This window comes from Trachurus trachurus, assembly GCF_905171665.1.
Source record: "Trachurus trachurus genome assembly, chromosome: 10".
NCBI classification, from domain to species: domain Eukaryota; kingdom Metazoa; phylum Chordata; class Actinopteri; order Carangiformes; family Carangidae; genus Trachurus; species Trachurus trachurus.
The window spans coordinates 30,943,243-30,965,511 of record NC_139894.1 but is presented as its reverse complement, the minus strand read 5'-3'; the positions used below and the strand labels follow the sequence as shown (position 1 = coordinate 30,965,511).

General features: G+C 43.6%; 1 protein-coding gene across 1 annotated transcript; it reads right to left on the bottom strand.

Moving 5' to 3' along the window:
• Positions 1-2,648: 2,648 nt before the first annotated feature.
• On the bottom strand, positions 2,649-13,207 carry LOC310992287 (carbohydrate sulfotransferase 12-like; the record flags this gene model as incomplete). Its single annotated transcript, XM_083980308.1, has 5 exons — positions 2,649-2,889; positions 3,527-3,834; positions 3,935-4,078; positions 11,304-11,479; positions 13,069-13,207. The coding sequence occupies 5 exons, from the start codon at positions 13,205-13,207 to the stop codon at positions 2,649-2,651; spliced, it is 1,008 nt and encodes a 335-aa protein (XP_083836434.1).
• Between the last annotated feature and the right edge of the window lie 9,062 nt (positions 13,208-22,269).

The window sequence follows — 22,269 nt, the reverse complement described above, 5'->3', positions numbered from 1 at the left end:
GCCAGGTGACGCTCCTTGAGACACAGTGGTTGCCAAGCAATGGGGATCAGATAGTGGGGCTGTTCAACTAGATCTAGTGACCTCGCTGCAGGACTGATGGAGCAGATTTTAAGGGCGAGTATGATCATGTGAGCTGGCAGGTGATGCTGCATCCTGGATATCCTGCTACTAGCACTGAAGAGATCATACAGAGCCAAGAAACACTGAGACCTCGGAACATGACTCAGCTGCAGCCACCAAATTGAGGGTATGAAAAGCACAGTGTGAGTATGAAGGAAGGGGATTTAAAATCTCAGCTTGCACTTCTTCTAACTTTCCTAACGTTTTAGCTCCATTATCATAACCTTGTCCTTTGAGCATATTAAGGAACCTTTTAGTTACCTTCCAAATACTTCTATCTTTGTCTTGATGTATATCTTACATATCAATAGATTGTGCTCATGTAAAAGGATGTTCCAAAAAATTCAACTCACATTATGTGTTTCTGGTGATTCCAAGTCACTTGTTTGTGACTTGTCTCTTATGTTCTTTTGTCAAGCACTTTGTAAACTCGAGTTTTTAAAGGTGCTATAATTTAAAAAAAATATTAATATTCATAAACATTAAAATAAACAGTCAGAGATATTATGGACATCACCACTGCACTGCTCAACCATTTATTTTTGTAAAGAAATCGTTATCCCGAGCGCCGGGTAGCCATGGTGTAACTCTGGTTTGCCTGCATCAATTTTAGTCGCGTTTTTTACTCCCCCCAACACTGGGTGACCATCAGGATAATGATTTAGGGGTCAAAAATGGCCCGGAACTCTTCTTTAATAGACTGACTTGTGTGTTAATTAGCTGAAACCAAAAAAACCTCTACCAGGTCAACAATTCATCTTGATCTTCATGTCATATAAACGCTAAAATACAAATAACTGTAATTCCAAATTCTGGAAGGGATGAAAACAGAGACAAAAAACTGAATATGGTTTATAATATAACAGCAGACCCTCATGAAAAACTCTTTAGTACAAAGGTGCACCATGATGGTGCGTGTAGATCAAAGGGGGACAGAGTGGTAACAAGAGACTGTTTATCTCAGTATGTGATTTGTGTGGTTTTTCCGCCCAGTTAGATTTCAGTGGTGCAGTGTAGAAAAGCTAGAGACACAAAAGCAGCAGACAAATGCATAAACAGACCCATGTCTACATGAGAAAAGTCAGTACAATATTTGTCATTGTGTTTCCGTGATTAGTCCAGATCAAAGCCCAGTGATTACAGGACTGTCTCAGAAAATTTGAATATTGTGATAAAGTTCTTTATTTGCTGTAATGCAATTAAAAAAACAAAAATGTCATACATTCTGGATTCATTACACATCAACTGAAATATTGCAAGCCTTTTATTATTTTAATATTGCTGATTATGGCATACAGCTTAAGAAAACTCAAAAATCCTATCTCAAAAAATTTGAATATTTCCTCAGACCAAGTAAAAAAAAAAAGATTTATAACAGCAAAACAAAATCAAACATTTGAAAATGTCAATTAATGTACTCAGTACTTGGTTGGGAATCCTTTTGCACGGATTACTGCATCAATGCGGCGTGGCATGGAGGCAATCAGCCTGTGGCATTGCTGAGGTGTTATGGATGCCCAGGATGCTTCAATAGCGGCCTTTAGCTCATTTGCATTATTGGGTCTGGTGTCTTTCAGAGCTTCTTCTTCACAATACCCCACATATTCTCTATGGGGTTCAGGTCAGGGGAGTTGGCAGGCCAATCGAGGACAGTAATGCCATGGTCAGTACACCAGTTACTGGTGGTTTTGGCACTGTGGGCAGGTGCCAGATCATGCTGGAAAATGAAATCATCATCTCCATAGAGCTTTTCAACAGAAGGAAGCATGTAGTGTACTAAAATCTCTTGGTACACAGCTGCATTGACTCTGGACTTGATGAAACACAGCGGACCAACACCAGCAGCTGACATGGCTCCCCAAACCATTGCTGACTATGGGAACTTCACACTGGATTTCAAGCAACTTGGATTTTGCTCCTCTCCAGCCTTCCTCCAGACTCTAGCGCCTTGACTTCCAAATGAAATACAAAACTTCTGGACCACTCTGCAACTGTCCAGTGCTTCTTTTCCATAGCCCGAGTCAGACGCTTCTTCTGTTGTCTTGAGTTCAGGAGTGGCTTGACCATGGGAATACGGCTATTGTAGCCCATTTCCCGGACACGTCTGTGAACAGTGGCTTTTGATACCTGGACTCCAACTTCAGTCCACTGTATTTGAAGCTCCCCCAAATTCTTCGAGTTAATTAGACGATTCAAGAGATTAGTTAAATAGCCTGCTAGTATACTTTTTCATGATATTCTAATATTTTGAGATAGGATATTTGAGTTTTCTTAAGCTGTATGCCATAATCAGCAATATTAAAACAACAAAAGGCTTGCAATATTTCTGTAGGAGCCAATATTTTGCCACTACAATTTCAGTTGATGTGTAATGAATCCAGAATGTATGACATTTTCATGTTTTTAGTTGCATTACAGAAAATAAAGGACTTTATCACAATATTCTAATTTTCTGAGACAGTCCTGTATTGTCTCATGGTGTAGTTTCTATGGTTAGTTAGTGAAACTGTCTAAATAATGACTGAATCTCAACTATCTAGTAATTCCCGGGGCTCTCTGTAGCCAAAGAGCCTGAAGTCTGCCTGGTAGAGCTGGAACAGCTTCCTCCTGTCCTCCAGGGGCACTGCTCTGAACCAGTCCGACACAGACCCAGTGGAGGTCATGTTTTCATAGGACGGGGGGAACCTGATGGCATTCTGCAGCTTCAAGGTCCTCAGCAGATGTTCAGCGTCCTCCTGGAGCGTCTCCTGGTGGCCGATGAAGTCATACCTGAGAAGAAAAACCATTATTTAAGTTGAATTCATTAGTAATAAATGGATATTAACCCTCTAGGCGCCCGAGTTTATTTAGGAAAATATTAAGTTTGGATTTCAGGATTTCACAAGGCTGTAGCTTTTAAGTGGTGAGAGATAAATCTATGGTGTAAATGAAAAAAATATTCATAATGACCTAAAGTTTGTGATGGGAGTAATATGTACTCATCTAATTTGCATATTGTGACGTCACCGGGTGGCAGCCCCATTGGATTATGTGACTTTCAGGAAAACTGAATTTTGAACATATTTACACAGAAAAAAAAATTATATTGACATCTCATCCTCAAAGTAAAGGAACAGGGGTGTGATTGGAGTACATTTACAGCTTTACAGCAACTTTTTTTTCTCAGATATTTTGTAGAAAAACACACCCACAAATGACGTCAGGATTGAAGCTGAACGTGTTTGCCATCTAGTGGTACCAAGCAGTAACAATATAGGGCAGTAGATTTAAAGATATGGGCTGTTTTATCCAAGCATGCTGCCTGTCGCAATAATGCGACTTTGGCGCCTAAAGGGTTAACACTTGTACGAACCAGGTTTGGCAGTAGGACCTTACACAGACAGGGACCTTATTAAAATGCTCTTACTGGATGTGGCAGGGGTGACACAGGCGGTGCATCTGCCTCCAGTGTGGCTCAAAGGGCTGCCTCCACTCCGTCACCGGGTCCAGCAGGTACTGGATGAAGTTGTAAAACGAAGGCCGCACCCCCGATCCAAACGCCTCGCCCACCGTCTTTGGTGGATTGGGCCGGTTGCCGTAACGACGCAGAATGCGCCGGCCAAACTTCTGATAGAAGTACTCGTTGGGCCGCAGGAATTTGTCCCGGTAGGCGGAGACGAGACGGACAAACGGGTCCCGGACAAACATGAACTTGGTGTAGTGCCTGAGCTTCGCCTGCAAACATCCACAAACATCACACTGCATGTTAATCATCTGTCACACTGACCTGTAAACGTCCAGTCAGACCCTAGGTCAGCTCACTGTACTGCCTGACCTTCATCTCTGGGCGTGAGAAGCTGGTGAGAAGAGTCAGCTGATCAGGGAGGTGGACCAGGTCCTTTGATACAGACATGGGGTCTTGATACGGCTCGCTCCTGTTCAGGACAAACATCACCCTCTTCCAGTTGGTACAGGCCACCTGGACAACAAGAGAGTGTTCAGACACAACCGTCCATCAAGCTCAACACTATGAATATCAAAGGAATATTTCACCCAAAATCTAGCCTGACAAGCCAGACTATATCATTAAAATGTATAGTCTGGCAACGACCGGTAGACCTCGGCTAAATCCAGGGGGCGGGATGAAGGCTGTCTTTCAAACTGCCTCTGCACGCAATAGGGTAGCGCTACGACTAATCAGAGCAAAGAGCAGGATGACGTTAGCCTGACAAGTAGGGATGCACGATAACATTTTTTTGAAACCGATACCGATAACCGATAACTTTCTGCTTCCGAAGGCCGATACCGATACCGATAACCGATAACATACCTGGAGATTTTAAAAAAGACTAGTGAGGACCTAACATATATCATGACATCAATACTATAAACAAACCAAAAACAGTTTTGACTCTTTAAATGAAGATATTCTATTAACAAGCCTTTCAAACATTTGCTAAAAGATATCAAACAAAACTATTTGATATCTCAAATGAACATCTATTTAAATAAGCTACATTACTTATTGATATACAAATAAAAGACTCTAGCAAATACTTTGCATTATTTTATTTATTTATTTTACTCATTTAAAATAAATACAAAGTGGGAAAAGTGCATCCCACAAGTTAAAAAAGCTTGGCTGGTTCCATACAAACAAATAACTTTTCAGAGAGGGGGAGAGACAGACAGACAGACAGAGTGTGTGTGTGAGAGGGGGTGGGGGGTGTGAAGTGTTGTGTATCACTTTTAGATACGGACGGAGGCGAGCTTGCTTAGCATCAACTGTGTGCTTGTTTATTAATCACTGAAGAAGCGCCGGTTGACAACATAACAAACATTCTAGCAGCGCCCTCTGCTGGCTAGTCTGGGCGTGCACTCTAGTCATCACAAAGCTGGTTCACGCCACATCTCCCCCTTTTAAATTCACAGGAGTAACCTTAGCTATTTTGTGAATTTTGAACTTTACTGTCAAAACATGTCAAATGTAACTATGCATTTATAATCCATTAAATTAACAACTTCCCCTTTGCAGGTGATAAACAAATGCTGTTATATCAATCTTATATATTGATTCTCTTTTTTTCACATCTGAAATTCTTAAACAAGAACAAATCAGCAATGCAAATAGAATAGAAAGAACATTTCTAAACTACAGGGTAGTGGGTGGACTACCACTCCCTGGTGGAATGGGAAAAGGGGGTTTATTCTGCCCCGTCTTGCTTCCCTTCCTACTAACTAAAGAGTTAACTTGACAACAGGTTTCACAACCCGTCCAGAGCGTGTCACCTTGACTCTGGGTGTCTGTGTGTCTGTAGCAGTCTCTGAGTCAAAACCAGCAGGACCAGGGACATCCTGAGTGACAACACTGCTGTCTGGTGATGTTGAGTTTGATCCTGGTAGAGTCTCATTAAGTTCTTTGTTCACAATCTGCAATTGCCTGCGGTTTCGTCTGGTGGTTTCTCCTCCAGGCATTTTCACAACAAATGACCGTGGTGTTGAACTTGCGGCCTGTATGACCCCGGTCTGGCTCCATTCTTTCTCAATGTCAGTTTTGAGACGCACCCTGTCCCCCACCTCCACAGCAGGAAGCGGTCTTGCTGAATATCTCCTGTTGTAGGCACTTTCGTAGGCTCTTTTGGCCTTGGCGTCGTTCTGCCTGACGATGGACAAATCAGGCCAAGCTGGCCTCAACAGGTGGTTGAGCTTTGGGACGGTGGTCCGTAGTCTCCTTCCCATAAGAAGTCTAGCTGGACTCTCTTTGGTTGGTTCAGTGGCTGTGTCTCTGTAACTCAGAAGAGCTAGCTGAGGGTCTGGTTGTTTCATGATGCTTTTGGCTGTGCGAACTGCACGCTCGGCGAGGCCGTTAGCCTGAGGGTAGTACGGGCTTGACGTTGTGTGCTGTATGTCATATTTGGACATGAAATCCTTGAACTGCTGAGAGACAAACTGAGGGCCATTATCAGTAATCAGTTCTTCTGGAATTCCAAACCGTGTGAATATGCTCAGTAGCTTACTCACCACAGCTTCACTTGTGGTCCTTGTGAGGCTCAGTATCTCCAGCCACCTTGAGTAGTAGTCCATAACTACTAGGAAGTTCTTTCCTTTAAACTCACACAAGTCAGCTGCAAGTTTTTGCCAAGGGAGCTCAGGCAGTGGTGTTGTGATGAGCGGTTCACGTTGCTGGCTTGGTTTGTGTTCGTTGCAATGAGAGCATGATAGCACCTTATCCTTCACTGCTTGGCTGATCTTCGGCCACCAAACGGCGTCTCTGTATCTCTCTCGACATTTGTTCAGACCTAGATGCCCGTGGTGGATCTTTTCCAACATCTCGGATCTTAATGTTAGTGGAATCACTATCTGGTTTCCTCTCTTCAGCAATCCATTTTGTTCACTCAGACTACCTCTCTCTCTGAAATAGTCTGCAGCAAGCTTGGAGACATTTCTCTCATGTTGTGGCCACCCAGTCATGATGTATTGTTTTACAAGCTGCAGGGAGTCATCTTTTTCAGTTTCCACTTTGATGCGCTCTAACACTGGTTTGTGTCTCTCCTGCTTTTCCACAGCATCCACGTATGCTTGGACGTCCTCATGTAGTCCATTGTCATCCACTTTGGACTGCGGGTGCCTTGAGAGGGTGTCTGGCACAACCAGGTTCTTGCCTGGGACATACTCAGCGACGGGGTTAAACTTCATGAGACGAATAAGAAGTCGCTGACATCTTAACGGTGCTCTATCAAGGTCTCTGTGATTGATGAGCGTTACTAGAGGTTTATGGTCAGTCAATAGTCTGTAGCTCTCTAAACCACACAAATAAAGATAGAATCTCTCTGAAGCCCACACGCCAGCGAGACATTCCTTCTCTATCTGTGCGTATTTTTTCTCTGCTTCGGTGAGTGTACGAGAGCAGTATGCTACAGGTTTGAGTTTACCTCCATGATCCTGCAGCAGTACGCCTCCAAGTCCATAACTGGATGCGTCAGCTCCTACTACAGTTGGCCTCTTTGGGTCGAAGTACTGGAGAACAGGAGCAGAAGATATCAATGTTTTAACCTTCCTGAAAGCTTCCTCTTGCTGAGGGCCCCACATCCATGTCACACTTGTTTTCAACAGTTCATTAAGAGGATGCAGAGTGTCTGACAAATGAGGTATGTATCTGCCAACGTAGTTTACCATACCTAGTATTCGTTTCAGTTCAGACACATTGTTGGGTTTTTCCAGTGCAGTGATGGCGGAAACTCTCTGTGGGCTCGGAGCAATGCCATCCTGGCTGATAACATGGCCTAAAAAGTGAAGTGAGCTCTGTCTTAACTTACACTTCTGGCGATTCAGCTTCAAACCCGACCTGCGGATGGTTTCCATGACTTTTCCTAGATTGCGGTCATGTTCTTCCATTGAGGCTCCGAATACTAGAATATCGTCCATGTAGACCACTGTTCCTTCATGGTCCTGCAACAGTTCTTGCATTTTCCTCTGGAATATCTCTGGCGCGGACGTTATTCCAAAGGGGAGCCGTTTAAAGCAATAGCGACCTTTTGGAGTTATGAATGTGGTCAACTTTGAACTCTCTTCATCCAGGGCTATTTGCCAAAATCCACTGGCTGCATCCAATGTGGTGTAGACTGAGCTTCCAGCTAATTTGTGCAGAATGCTGTCAACAGTGGGTAGGACAAACTTTTCTCTTTTTACATTTTCATTCAGCTTAGTAAGTCCTACACAAATCCTTACTTTTCCAGTTGGCTTGAGCACTGGCACCATAGGTGAGACCCATTCTGTTGGCTCCGTCACACTCTCAATAATGCCATTCTCCTCCATCCGCTTTAACTCCTCCTCAACTCTTGGAAGGAGTGGAATGGGTATACGGCGGGGTGCTGCAACACTGTATGGCTGTGCGTTTTCTTTAAGGACTATTTTCACAGGATCCCCTTTAAGCAGTCCCAACTCTCCATACACACCCACTTCTCCAATGTGCTGTATCAAGCCCAGGTAAGCTGCCACTGATCTGCTCAGTAAATTGTCACATGTTGACTTTGCCACTATCACTCTGAAAAAACAGTCTTTAGTTACTTTTCCTTTTGTTACCTTTATTTTGGCCAGAAACTGTCCCTCGTGGTCCACTTTTCCTCCTGGACTGTCCAGTTTTGATGTGACTGGTCTCAGCTTTGGCCTTTCACGAAGTCGGTTGTAGGTTGCTTCATTTATTATGGTGGTGTCTGCACCAGAATCAATCTTGAAGTTGACTGCAGTCCTACACATCACTATCGTGGTTCGCCATGGTGGCTCTGTGTCTGTGATGACTTCATCCACTGCTGTTCTGCTCTGATTAACAGTCTCATTTATGGAGCCTAAGAATAAGCTGTCGATCTCCTCAATCACTTCTTGGATTTGTTTGGTTCTGCATTGGGCAGCAAAATGGCCAATTTTGTGGCATTTATTACATTCTTTATCTTTTGCTGGGCACTGTTCTTTTTTATGAGTGCGTCCACACCTGCCACATTTCCTTCTGTCATTTGCATTATGCCCACTTTTAGCTCCTGTGACTTTGTTTGTCCACTTACTTTTATATGGCTTTGTTTTCACTTCATCAGCATGTCCTGCTGCACCGGTCTCACTGTTCTGGAGCTTCACTAACTCAGAATGCCTGGCCATGTCCGCGGCTTTCTTTAATGTGAGATCACTGGTCATCTGCAGTTTGAGTGAAAGATCTTTGTCTCTGATTCCTATGACGAGCCTGTCACGTATCTCCTCTTCTTTCTCATAAAAGTCACAATGAGCAGCGAGCTCGTACAGATGCCTCAAGTATTGTTCAATAGTCTCGTCTGCCCCCTGGGTCCGCGAGTGGAAACGTGCTCGCTCGAAAATTACGTTTCTCTTCGGCACAAAGTGCTCCTCAAAAAGACACAATACATGATCAAAATCCTCAGCTCCGTCTTCCTCCATCAAGTTAAATGACTTGTACACTTGTTCCGCTTCTGGGCCCATGGAGTATATCAGCGCACTCACTTGTATGTCGGCAGACTCATTAGCAAGCTTCGTTGCGACCCGGTACCTCAGAAAGCGTTGCTTCCAGTTCGGCCATTCCTCCGGCTTGGCGAAGTCGAACTGCTCCGGCGCCGAAAACTTTGCCATCTTCAGCTGCTAATCTCCGACAAACTGTTTCAAAACGCTGCCGTGTTCACTTCTGACACCATGTGAAGTGTTGTGTATCACTTTTAGATACGGACGGAGGCGAGCTTGCTTAGCATCAACTGTGTGCTTGTTTATTAATCACTGAAGAAGCGCCGGTTGACAACATAACAAACATTCTAGCAGCGCCCTCTGCTGGCTAGTCTGGGCGTGCACTCTAGTCATCACAAAGCTGGTTCACGCCACAGGGGGGTGCAGGGGTCTATGTGTGTGTGTGTGGTTGAGAGGGTGAGAGAGGGAGTGTGTCTGTGTGTTTGTGTCCCGGTGGCTTCTTACAGTTAGCTTTATGTTGCTAGCGTCGTTAGCATCGTCCTTGTAGCTTTAAAAACTCCGTCGGAGCGACGCTCATGTTTCAGGTGACTGACCAGGTTTGCTCGCGCTATTTTCCCTCCTCGTGGAGCTTCCTCTGAACATTTATTACAGATATCCAGCGAGCTGTCTTCTTTATTACCGTCCCACATTAGCGCTGTCATGTTGTGTTTACAAACCCAGTACACACGTTGTGCTGCGTTCACGTGTTGACGGAAGTTCCCTGTTCCCGTTTTGCGAGCCGTTCTTCAGACCTTTTTATGTTCATATTTCTATGGTTTATGTGTAATAAGGGTAATTGGGATAAGTCAAGTCAAGTCGGCAACTACCAAAATTATGACCGAGTTGACGAGTTGTTTTCTGAAATGAGGGACTATTCTGATTTCAGTCAGAAAGTTGTTTTTCCGATTATAGGGAGGCCACCTGAACGCAGCATTCACTGCAGGCCGCAGGTCTCATGTAGGAGTAGAGCAGAGCGCTCTGAGTGAGAGCGCTTGGTAAAAAAAAAAAAACGACCCATACCGCAGTGCTGACAAAAAATATATAATAAATCTTATCGGGCCGATAAATTTATGATATCGGATTTATCGAAATTACGTCATAATTTCCTGATATCGGGCCGATAATTATCGGACCGATAACTATCGTGCATTCCTACTGACAAGCCAATGGGCTCTTTGCACAACTCCACTACTTCCTGAACTTAATGCTGCTCCCTTGTTTCCTGTCTTGCATTATTGGACAAACTGATTAATCCAGGTGTGTCTGACTCTGACCTCAGTAGTCACAACAATGGTCAGACACAGGAAGTAGTGGAGCTGTGCAAAGAGCCCATTAAAATGTATGTCGTCATCACGTTAAGCCCGTCCAATGACTCTTTAAACAGATAGAGCGCTGTGATTGGTGAACACAAACGGTGTTCGAGACTCAAAAAGTTCCTATGGCTTGTTTCTAGACCTTCCTACGGAGCAAATATATTTGCTGCCGCTAGGGTGCGTCTAGATTTCTAGGCTACCCAAAATCCATAATTCACCAATTTTCTACTCACCGTCATGCCAAGGAAGGGTTTGGAGAACTTTTGGAGTTATCATAATGCTTTTGGAGTTCCAGGGGGGTCTGGCTGGCAACAGATTTTCATATAATGGCGAGATTTGCTGCGAGATGTTTTTCGGTGTTTACATCATACATCCAATGGTTTACAACGAACATCTCGTCGCAAATCTCGTGGATGCGCACAAACATCAACAGCTACTACTACAACAAGGCTAAAAACAAAGATCAAATTAATTATTTTTTTTACTTTTTCATGTGGTGGCTTCAGGACACTTTGGTCAGTACAGACGAGCAGTATGGAGGTATTTGGATGTTTCATAGTGTGTGTTGTCGACGATTCAATAGTGAACTCTGTCCGCTGCCATTATATGAAAATTTGTTTCCAGCCGGACCCCCCCTGGAATACCAAAAGAGTTTTGGTAACTCCGAAAGTTCTCCAAACCCTTCCTTGGCATGACGGTGAGTAGAAAATTGGTGAATTATCGATTTTGGGTGAAGTATCCCTTTAACCAGACTTAGTACAGTCTGTTAGCACTCAACACAAAGTACAAAGGGAAAGTCACAGTGTAAGTAACAGAGATTTCTGGGTTATGTGACTCCGATCATATCCAATCAAAGGGTCCTGAGGTGTGTTGTGTTGTGTGTGTCTCTATCACCTTAGGGATGTAACAGTAGATGAGGCCGTGTGCGTCATCCACCACCAGGTTCTTCAGCTCGGCATCACTCAGCTCATCGACACTGTGCTTCCCCTCAGAAAGCTCCTCTCTGTCAGCCTCACACATTTCTTTGACCAGATGTTTCCTCAGCTCTTGCAGCTGTTGCCTCCTCCCCGCTGTGGTAACATAGCAACATATCATGTTCTAGTTCTAACATAACCTTCCTCTGAAGGAGTTGAACGGTGGTAAAAGCCAAAGGGCAAACATTCTTCTGTTCCACAGACACAAACAGTGTTATGTTTGATGTAATCCACGATAATCCCAAAACAATCAGAGGTGAGGTCACAAATCCATTCATCAAACAAATCACATCAATTATTACGTAGGAGCAGGATATGCAGCAGGAACAGTGAGGATTGAGACACATGCACACACACACACGCACACACACACACACACACACACTCAGACACACACTTTTAGTTCTATCTTTATGAATACACTGACATAATGAATTCCCTACCCGCTTTTCTCAAACCTTTACCAATATCCTCACTACACACCATTCACAAACACACACATTGTACCTCTCTTTTGTTGAGCCATGTCCTGCAGGTCAAATGACAACATGACAAGAAACAAGGATCCAACACATCCCAGGGACAGCAGGAGTCCTTTCCATGTTGCCATGACAGCTGGAGTATCTTTATATGTGTCAACCTGTGCTAATGAAGAAACAATGGACGTGCACAGACTGAAAGAAATTAAAGATGTTTGGGTGATTAAGGGTACAGTTTTTGAAGATAAAGATTAGATACTGCATGAGCACACTGTACTGTTGAGCATATTATCATTACTATCTACAGGTTTTAACAACTTTGTGACTGAATATGATCCCAAACACCAGAAACAATCATGCATTTGTACATTTCATGTCCTCAAACAACAGCTAAGTAAAATCAAATTAAATCCGAAGCAGCATTATTTGGATGTTTTGTTACTTAAACCTAAATATCATGAATGATCAATAATAATATTCCCATTACTTACTTTGCTCCAAGGTTCTGGTACAGATGAACTGACTCTGAGGGAGTCCTCACTGAGCAGGACCTACGGCTACACCAACATGTATTGACGTCTTCATCACACTGAGGTCCTTATGCTTCATTTGCAATCGGTTTATTGGCAAAACAAATATGAGCAGATCAGTGGAGAGGTGGAGCAGCGGAGAAAGACTGAGCCACACCTTCTCACTCACAGTCTGTACCGCTCAGTGTCCTGAGTGTCCTTAGGTCAGCAATAAAGGTCTGAGGTTTTTGGATGGTTTAGTTGAGTTTTATTTACAGAAAACTCCAATGGTTGGCAGTATCACTGGATTAGTAGTATGTTCCTAGTTAGATGCTAATGCACTGAGGTGCTTTGGGAGAATGCCCTTGGTTAATCTTGATCATTTTGTAAAGATTGAAACCTTGTTTATTTCTCCCTGTGGCCTCTTTGAGCAATTCCCTGACATGCTGTGTATCGCAATTCCAACACTGCCTTCATATACTCCCGGTTTTCTTGTACCAGTTTTGAATGTCCTTCACTTCACCCAACATTTTGGTGATTTTGGAACCATCCTGCTTCCTCTGTTTAAACTCAGACCATGCCTGCATTGAATTTTTATGTGCAGCATTTACGTTGTGGGCTACGTCCTTAGTAACTGAATACTCAATCCAGCCATATTGTTCATACCATGCACGATTAAAACTCCTTCGCTGAGTACCAAATGTCTGTTTTGGGAACTTGCGTACAGGGCGTCGCGGTCCTTCATCCCCGCCTCCGGGCGGCGAGCTGGGACCAGCGCTTGAGGCGGTCGTGGTAGACTCCCCCTCCGACTCTGTACCGCTGCGGCTCAAATCCATAACGGTGTCTTTCTCCACATCAGTTGTGAAAGGGATCAATCTTTTCATCTATCTAGACTGAAACCCCCAGGGAAACTGATCCATTCAATTATTGTAATCTGTCATACAAGTTTGGAAGCATATGCATATCAATAATTGTGTAAAAGTGATCAGTGCACAAGGAGATATCACTAGGGAAAACATCAGACGTGATCTTGATGAACATCTCTGACCAGAAAAACAAAACCAACAGGATTTTTTTTGTTTGTTTGATTTTGCTTTTTCACAAGGATGTAAATTTGTGGCAATAACCAGTTTGGCTCAGACAATAACAAATCGACTTTTCATTTTGGTGCCATTGGCAAATTAACTGACACAAAAGGTTTTGAAACATAAATGATATGTTTTGGGTAAATTGGCATCATTGGCAAACACGCAATAGAGTTTTAATGTGCCGTGAAACTGTTATGACAATTGTAATAGTTTAGAGAGTGTTAAGGCTTTTTTTGGAAAAACAAGCCAAAAATGATTAGAGTACTTGGATGAGACTTCTCACAGTCTTACAGTTTCCTCCTGAGAGAGGTTTCTACCACCCAGGTGTCAAAGAGCACACACTGCTTAATGGGGAAAACCATCCGTCATTACTGAAGCCGTGGGCTCACCCCACCTGCTGATGATGAGTTCCTCCTGACCCAGTATCTACTTGAACGTAAACATACCTGGGGTCAGCCGCCATGCTGAAGCTGTGTATCATAGCTTCATTAGCTCCACCTCTGCAGTGTTCTCACCCACAGACAGACAAACAGACCTACTCTGAGGTCTTGGTTAGTTTACTGTGGTGGTGTGAGGTCGCTCTGAAACATTTTGTGCTCTTTGGTTGCAGAAAAAAAAGAACACCATGTTTTTTTTGTTTTATTCCCTATGAAATTTATGCAAATCAAGTTGTGGCAAAAAAAAAGGGGGAAAAAAAGCCACAGCACACAGTTATGCACAGCAAACATCAACATCATCACGCAGCATGCCAAGCACAAATTGCTTCAGCTTAAAGACTAATCCACTAAGGCTGGCACCCATAAACCCTTTTATAATTGGACTGTTGACTGATCTAATCAGACTTGCTGGCAAATTACAAACATCATAGCAGTTATTCTAAATGGTCACACTCGCCACGCTATTGCACCACCTCTCAAAGCTCCTGCAGGAGGTAGTGCAGCCAAGTGTCAATGAATTGGCTGGGCTCTTGTTTTGCACGGATTAGGCTGCACATAAATATTTTATTGGCCAAATAATGACATTTAGATACAATTTGCATAGGCGACAGCATAACTGTTGCAGAGAGGCTGCATTTTCTGTCCACTGCTGTTACACAGCTTTAGGCTCACTGTGCCAAATTGCGGTACTGTATGACCTGCATGGCTTTCTAATTTGATTTTGGTGGTGATACAGTATGCTTGCGGGTAATTGTGGTTTGTGTTTGTGTATATACAAAAACTACACAGGCTGATATGTTTTTCTACCTAAAAGCTCTAAAATGAATTGAACAGGCCTTGTTTCTACAAAAAAACAAAACAAAAAAAACACCCACATACACATCATGTATGACCTTGGAGTAGGTTACATGCTGTCATTCCGACATCCCACCACTCCAACATCCCACCATTCCGACATACCGCTATTCCGACAAGGCTTTAACCTCTTCAACTCCCGGGGGACGCCGGCGTCCCCAAGCCCCTCCCCTTCTGCAGTCTCAGTTTGCCCAGGCTTACTACAACACTAAACATGGCGTTTTTGGCATCTGTAGCTTCATTAGTTTATTTTTTCTTTATTAAAGCAGAAGTGAGTGATCCGGTCGTTTTCGCTAATGCTGTGTTCCAGGCAGGCTTTTGAAATCGTAAATTACAGCTTCAAGTCACAACTTACGACTTTGTAGCGTTCCAGGCAACCCACTCGTGTTTTTCCGACCTGTTTTACCGGTGAAAGTCACTATAACGGCCACTCGTAACTTCCGACCGGTGAACTCGTACCAGATCGAACTGGTACCACTTCACGGTCGGAAAAATACGAGTTTCCTTGAACGCACCATAACAGTCCTCGTCGCTACGTCACCACATTCACGGCATTCCTTGGCTGCACACACAGCCCTGCATGCCGTTCTCTCTCCTCATTGGATAAAAACTGTAGGATACGATAAATGTTTTCTCTTCGGCTCAGAGCAGAGCAGAGGGACTGAGAGACCCGTGTTTCAGTCCAAACACTCTATGTAAGTGATTGCTGTCGGAAGATATAACTATTTAAGACTTATATTAACACAAATATATCACTCACTTCTGCTTTAAGTATCTATTTATTTTATTTCTCATTTATTTTGTACAAGAATATACGAAATATCCACAGTCCAAACGCATAATCGTCGTTATAAATCGTTTTTCTCTCTCTCTCTTTCTTCGTTTCAACCGAGTTTTTATTTTGAAATTACAGGAAGACACGGATGTTGATGTTGCCAGCTTCCGGAAAGGTGGGGGCGGGGGGGTCTGTGTGTTGATATTATGATAATGGAGGGCCGTGTGAATAAAGATTTAGCCAAAGACGGTTTGATTTAGCCTAAATGTGTACAAGATGATGAAGAAGAAGAAGAAGAAGAAGAAGAAGAAGAAGAAGAAGAAGAAGAAATGTAAGGGCGCGAAACCACCGCGGCTTTGTCGAACGTCACAATGGCAAAAGACAATGGAAAACGTTTCTCGAGAGAAGAAGCTTTACAAAAGATATTTGAAGATTCATCTGACAGCGATGAGGATTATATCTCTGAAGAGGAGGAACTTTTTCAACACGGGATCGATCAGGACATTGACAAGTGAGTTCATCATAGTATTCATATTCTATTAGTATGTCCTGTATATCTGAATGTTGTGTGCTGTATTTTATGATGAAATCTCATCAGCTAAACGTGGGTGCTTTGGTTGTATTCCAGGATATGTTTTACTGTTGTTGACTATAACGTTAGCTAATGTCAGTATTATTTATTATTTTTCTCAGCCTTGATGAGGAGGAAGATGATGATGACAAGGTGCCTCCGCAGCTCTCTATAGCGGCTCATGGCAGGAAATCACAGCCGCGAAAGAGAAACCGGTATGTGTATTCGTAGGCTAACAGTTACTCATGGCTACAGTACCTATTTAGCACCATGTAATCAGACTAGGGATGAACATTTAGATTTTTTTTCTGACCTATAACCGGCGCTCGTTAACCGATAAGATTACCGCGGGGGCGATGGCTTTTTTTTTTTTTTTTTGCCGTTCAACACAGCGATCAGCTGGTCGCGCTCATATGGAGGTTAGATCTTCCAAAGTTGAACTGTTTTTATACAAAGTGCAGCCAAACACCAGACTGAAGAGAGAGGGACAGCAGAGCTCCTCTGACAGCTCCTCTGAGGAGCTGCAGGAGAGCTGCAGGTGAACAGACTGGAGAGCACAGCGACGTCCTTTTTTTTTGCAGGGCCATAGAGATGTAACTCTGGGCCGCTGTTACTTAGCCTCGTAAACCAGCCTCTCGCGGAAATGCATTTAATTTCATTTCTCGGGAGAGTCTGGCCTCATCCCCCCTGCAAGCGTTTGGGCTGGGCGGGAGCTGGGCGGGAGTAGTAGCAAAGACGGTTTAATATCTTTGGTAGTAGCGTTGACAGACAACCCCATTCAGCCAATCAGCAAGTTGGTGTAGTGACGGGGCGTTGCACCAGTCGGTCCCTGATTGGCCAACGTGCTGTGTATCACAGCGGGCGACGCTGATTGGCTCGGCCTTCTGAGGGTTTCAGTCCAAACGCTTAGAATGGGGATGAGGCCAGACTCTCCCTCGGAATGAAATGAAATGCACTTCCGCGAGAGGCTGGTTTACGAGGCTAGCTGTTACTGGTGATGCACATTTATGCCCGTGTAGGCTACATTTATTGTCTGATCTTCCTTAACGGAGGCTGCTGTATACTGTCAGTCCTCCTGTGTAACGTTTTGCTGGGAAATATGAATGAAGGCACGTGGAAGTCTGCCCGTGTTGACACGCCCCCATGAGTTGACGACATAAGGAGCTAATTAAAAAATAATGATAGGTCAAAGTTCTTGTTATGGTTAACAGTTAATCATGTGCATCCCTAAATCAGACTATTACTGTAATTCTAATATATTGTTGCTAACATTTTTTTGTATCATTATTTGTTTTTTTTCTCAGTCTTGATAAAGAAGATGATGACGACTGGGAGCCTGATAGAGACGCAGACTGGGAGCTTCCACTCGTCTCAACAGCTGCCCAGACCAGGAAAAAAACAAAGTCAAGGTATATTGCTTCACCTGTCTCTACATTCCTCTATAAATTTGTGAAATAAACTACCATCACAGTAGTGATGCCAACTCATTCTATTTTCTATCAGTCTGCAGGAAAATGATGCAGATGTGGCTGGGCCTCTGTTATCAGTCCCCCAAACATTACTGTCCTCCAGAGCAAGGAGAGCTGCGAGGACATCTCCAGCAGCCACCTCACAACAAGCCAAAATGAGCACTGGCCACAGACGTAGATCCAAAACCCCACAGACCCCCATTACACAGAGAGGTGACAGGTGGCTTGAGAAGGAACACCCTGACTCACAGCCTACCCCACACAGATTTCACCCTCGCCAACCATGTGGCCCCACTGTCAACAGACAATTACAATTGTCTCCGTTTCAACTTTTTAAACTCTTTTTTTAACATCACAGTTGTACGTACACTGATAATAAACACCAACAAGATGGCACAGAGGCTGAAGGCGGCCGGAAAAAAGTTCCCCTGGAGACCACTTGTGACAAAAGAGTTTTACACCTTTTTGGCTATTGTTGTTTTCTGTGGACTGGTGCGGTGCCCTGCAAAAGATGATTACTGGAGGAAAGTGCCACCTTACAACTTCCCCCTTCCAGCCTCAGCCATGACCCGAAAACTCTTCAATACCATCTTCTGGTGTCTCCACCTCAGTGACCCTGATGACGATGAAAAAAATGAACAACGCAAGGGAAATCCACTGTATGATCGTCTGTTCAAGGTAAAGCCACTGTACTCAGACATCTTAACAGCTTGTCAAGCCTGTTACCATCCTCACAAACAAGTCTCCATAGATGAGAGGATGATAGCAACAAAAGCGAGACTGGGTTTCAAGCAGTATCTGCCACTGAAACCAACAAAGTGGGGAATCAAGATGTTTGTGCTTGCTGACAACCATGGTTATACCTGGAACTATTTCATATATGAGGGGAAGACAGCAGAGCAGTTGACAGATGGACTGGGCCACTCTGTTGTAATGAGGCTACTAAATGTTTCTTTGTTGGGAACCGGGTATCAGGTGTTCATGGACAATTTTTACACCAGTCCCAAGCTCCTGACCGATCTTGAGAAAATGCACATGATGGCTTGTGGGACTATGCGTGAGGCCCGCAGAGGTTATCCTACCACCAAAGAAAACAAGCTGGGGAAGACGGCAAAGCAGGGCGAAATCAGATGGCTGCGTCACGAGAAGCTGCTGTTTGTCCAGTGGATGGACACCAAACAGGTGACGGTGGCATCCAACTACCACCAGGCATACAGTGGCTTCAAGGCATCAAGGAGGATGAGAAATGAGGATGGAGTGGTCCAACGAAAAGATGTCCCCAAACCAGATGCTGTGAAGGACTATAATGCCAACATGGGAGGGGTCGACCTCTCTGATGCCCTCATTGGCTACTATAGTGTTTTACACAAAACCATGAAGTGTTACAAAAATCTTTTACCACATGGTGGATATTGCTGTGGTGAACAGCTACATCTTACACAAGCAGCTCATACAAGCACGAGGAGAGACCCCCATGACCCAGAAGAAATTCAGGGAAGCCCTCATTAGGGAGATGACACAGGAGCCACCCTCTCAGCCTAGACCTAGACAATCCATGGCAACATGTGGACCTGTCTTTCACTCTGGGGATTCGACAGTAGGTCGGAAGAAATGTGTCCTGTGTAAAAACAGGACCCCTGCGTTTAAACAAGCATTTTTTGGGGGGAATCTGCCTGCATACAATGTAAATGTATTAGTATGATTAGGAAAGCCAAATCTGATTATTATTTGTCTGCTCTCGGGAGCAACTATGGAAACTCTGGTAACTTTTGGAAAGTCATGGGGTCTCTAGCAAACAAGTCTTCCTCCTCGCTCCCATCACAGATCAATGGCGAAGATGGCTTAATTTTAAACAAAACAGAAATTTGTGATACTTTTAACTGTCACTTCATAAACTCTGGCAACCTCTTTGATAAATTGTATGATGGTGTGTCTATGGAGAATCTTGCTCCAAAAACTCTCCCTGAGAGCTCCCTCGAACCTTGTCCTCCCAACATAACATTTTCAATTACACCAGTTAACTGCATGGATGTTTTTGATGCACTCACAAGTTTAGCTATAAAGTCTAAAGGCGAAGACAATCTGGACCCCTATCTTTTACGGCTTAGTGCTACCTTGATTGCCGCTCCCATTGCTCATCTTTTTAATTTAACATTTGCTTCTGGCATAATCCCTGCTGTATGGAAGTCCGCACAAATTTTACCCCTGTTTAAAGGTGGTGAGCCAGGTGTTCTCAATAACTACCGTCCAATCTCAAAGCTCTGTCATTTGGCTAAGGTTCTTGAATCCCTTGTGAATTCACAGTTACGGCATTTCCTGGAGGTAAACAACATTCTTCAGCCTCAACAATCCGGATTTAGGCCTGGACATAGTACCACAACAGCTGCAACACTGGTTGTCAATGACATACTCAATGCCCTTGATAATCGTTTGCACTGTGCGGCACTCTTTATTGATCTATCGAAAGCCTTTGACACTGTGGACCATAATATATTATTAAATAAACTGGTTTCACTGGGTTTTGATAACTCCTCCATAAACTGGTTCAGTAATTATTTGTCTGGGAGGACTCAAACTGTTGTAGCGGATGGGTCTAGATCAAGTTTACTTAACGTGTACAAAGGTGTACCTCAAGGGTCAATTCTAGGCCCTCTTTTATTCACACTCTATATAAATAATATTGTTCCCTCTTTCGTGTCCTGTAATTTCCATTATTATGCGGATGACACGATTCTATATAGTATTGGCCCCACACCAGAAGCAACAGTCACAAATTTACAATCTGCTTTCAATATGTTTCAACAGGCTCTTGTTGAGCATAAGCTTGTTTTAAACTCAGAAAAAATCAAATGCATGTTCTTTTCTAGGACTCAAGTAACTAATAATAACATTAGAATACACACCTTACAGAAAAACACACACATTGAGACTACTGATTCTTATAAATACTTAGGCATTTGGTTGGATAATAGGGTGTCATTTCAAATTCATATAGAACAACTAATCAAAAAACTGAAAAAGAAACTTGGTTTCCTCTTCAGGAATAAATCATGTTTTTCTTTCACCAGTAGGAAAACAATAGTTCAATCTACAATTATGCCTGTCCTCGACTATGGGGACACTCTATATATGCATGCCTCTTCCTCCCTTCTGAGGCCTCTCGATGCAGTGTTTCATAGTGCCTTACGTTTTGTCACAGGGGATGGGTTCTCCACCCACCACTGTGTTTTATACGATAGAGTGGGTTGGTCCTCCCTCTCTTCTCGTAGAGAGCAACACTGCCTCTTGTTTATTTATAAAGCTTTGATTGGGAAGCTCCCAACCTACTTGATGTCCTTGCACTTGAGTCAACCTAGACCCACCCGCTCAGCATCATACATTAGGTTAGATATTCCACGGGTAAATACAGAGGGAGGAAAGAAAGCATTCAGGTTCTTTGCCCCAGACAAATGGAATAAACTGCAGGACTCGCTAAAACTTAAACAGTTTATTTCTGTGGAGTCCTTCAGGAGTCTTTTAGACCTTGTCTTTAATATTGAATGTACTTGCTTTTCCTGAAGCTGAGACCCTCAACCATAAGTTGTTTCTCCTTGTGTCTGCTTAAGGTATCTTTAAATTTGACACCCGATGATTACACTGTGGACTGTTTATAATTGTGTTTTATTTTTGCTTTTATGCTTGATGCTTCATTGGTGTCACTGTTGTGTGTGTTGATTGGTGTTGCTGTTGTGTGTGTTGTTCTATATTTGTGATCAGGGCGTCATTGCAAAAGAGAGCTTGCTCTCAATTGGCTTCCCTGAATAAATAAAGGTTTGAAATTAAATGAAATACAGTGACACAAAAGTTTTCGGAATTCGATGTTGTATGCACGCCATGGGCAGCATGCCTGTGACGTAACCCGTGACCTTTGTGATGGTTCAAAGGTGTTCAGATTTCTGGAAGGTGGTTTCACTTTTTGGCGTTTTTAAGCCGCAAAAACACAGTCACCGTCTAAACGAAAGGCACATCGGATAAAATATTTTGTAGTTTTCACCCGCAAGCGTTGTCCTGTAAACAGAGCCTGAGTAACCTCTGCGGTAAAAGGGCTGCATTGGGATTGGGACCCAACACAAATCTTGAGGGAGCGGGCGGTTTGAACTTTGCTGCGGGATCGGGGATCAATTTATTTAATTAAAAATTAAATGAAAACAACGAAATAGGCACGCTATTCCTGACCAGTGCGTCAAAAGACATGCAAGCCGGGGTGGCGTTTAGCTCACTTGGTAGAGCTGCAGCCCCATGTTGAGGCTACAGTCCTCACTGCAGGTGGCCCCAGTTCGAATCCCACATTGGGCACTTGGGCAGCCCTTTCCTGTCTGTCTCTCCACTGTGTTATCGATTAAAGGCAATAAAAGCAGGACCCACATTTGTAACCAAGGAGGACGGAGGAATAAATAAGTGTAATTTAACCACAGTAAATTGGGAGCTGTGAACCTGTACATATGAATAGTAAGCAGAGTGGCGCAGCGGAAGCGTGCTGGGCCCATAACCCAGAGGTCGATGGATCGAAACCATCCTCTGCTAAGATTTTGACATGTGTGTTTGGCCGAGTTTTATGTGCTACAACTTAAACAGTACAAGCAGTTAGAAGTTCATACAGTCGATTGCTTCTGTGTCCTCATGCTGCTCTCTGGCTAGTGGCCAGCTGCTGAGTGCATGGTTGG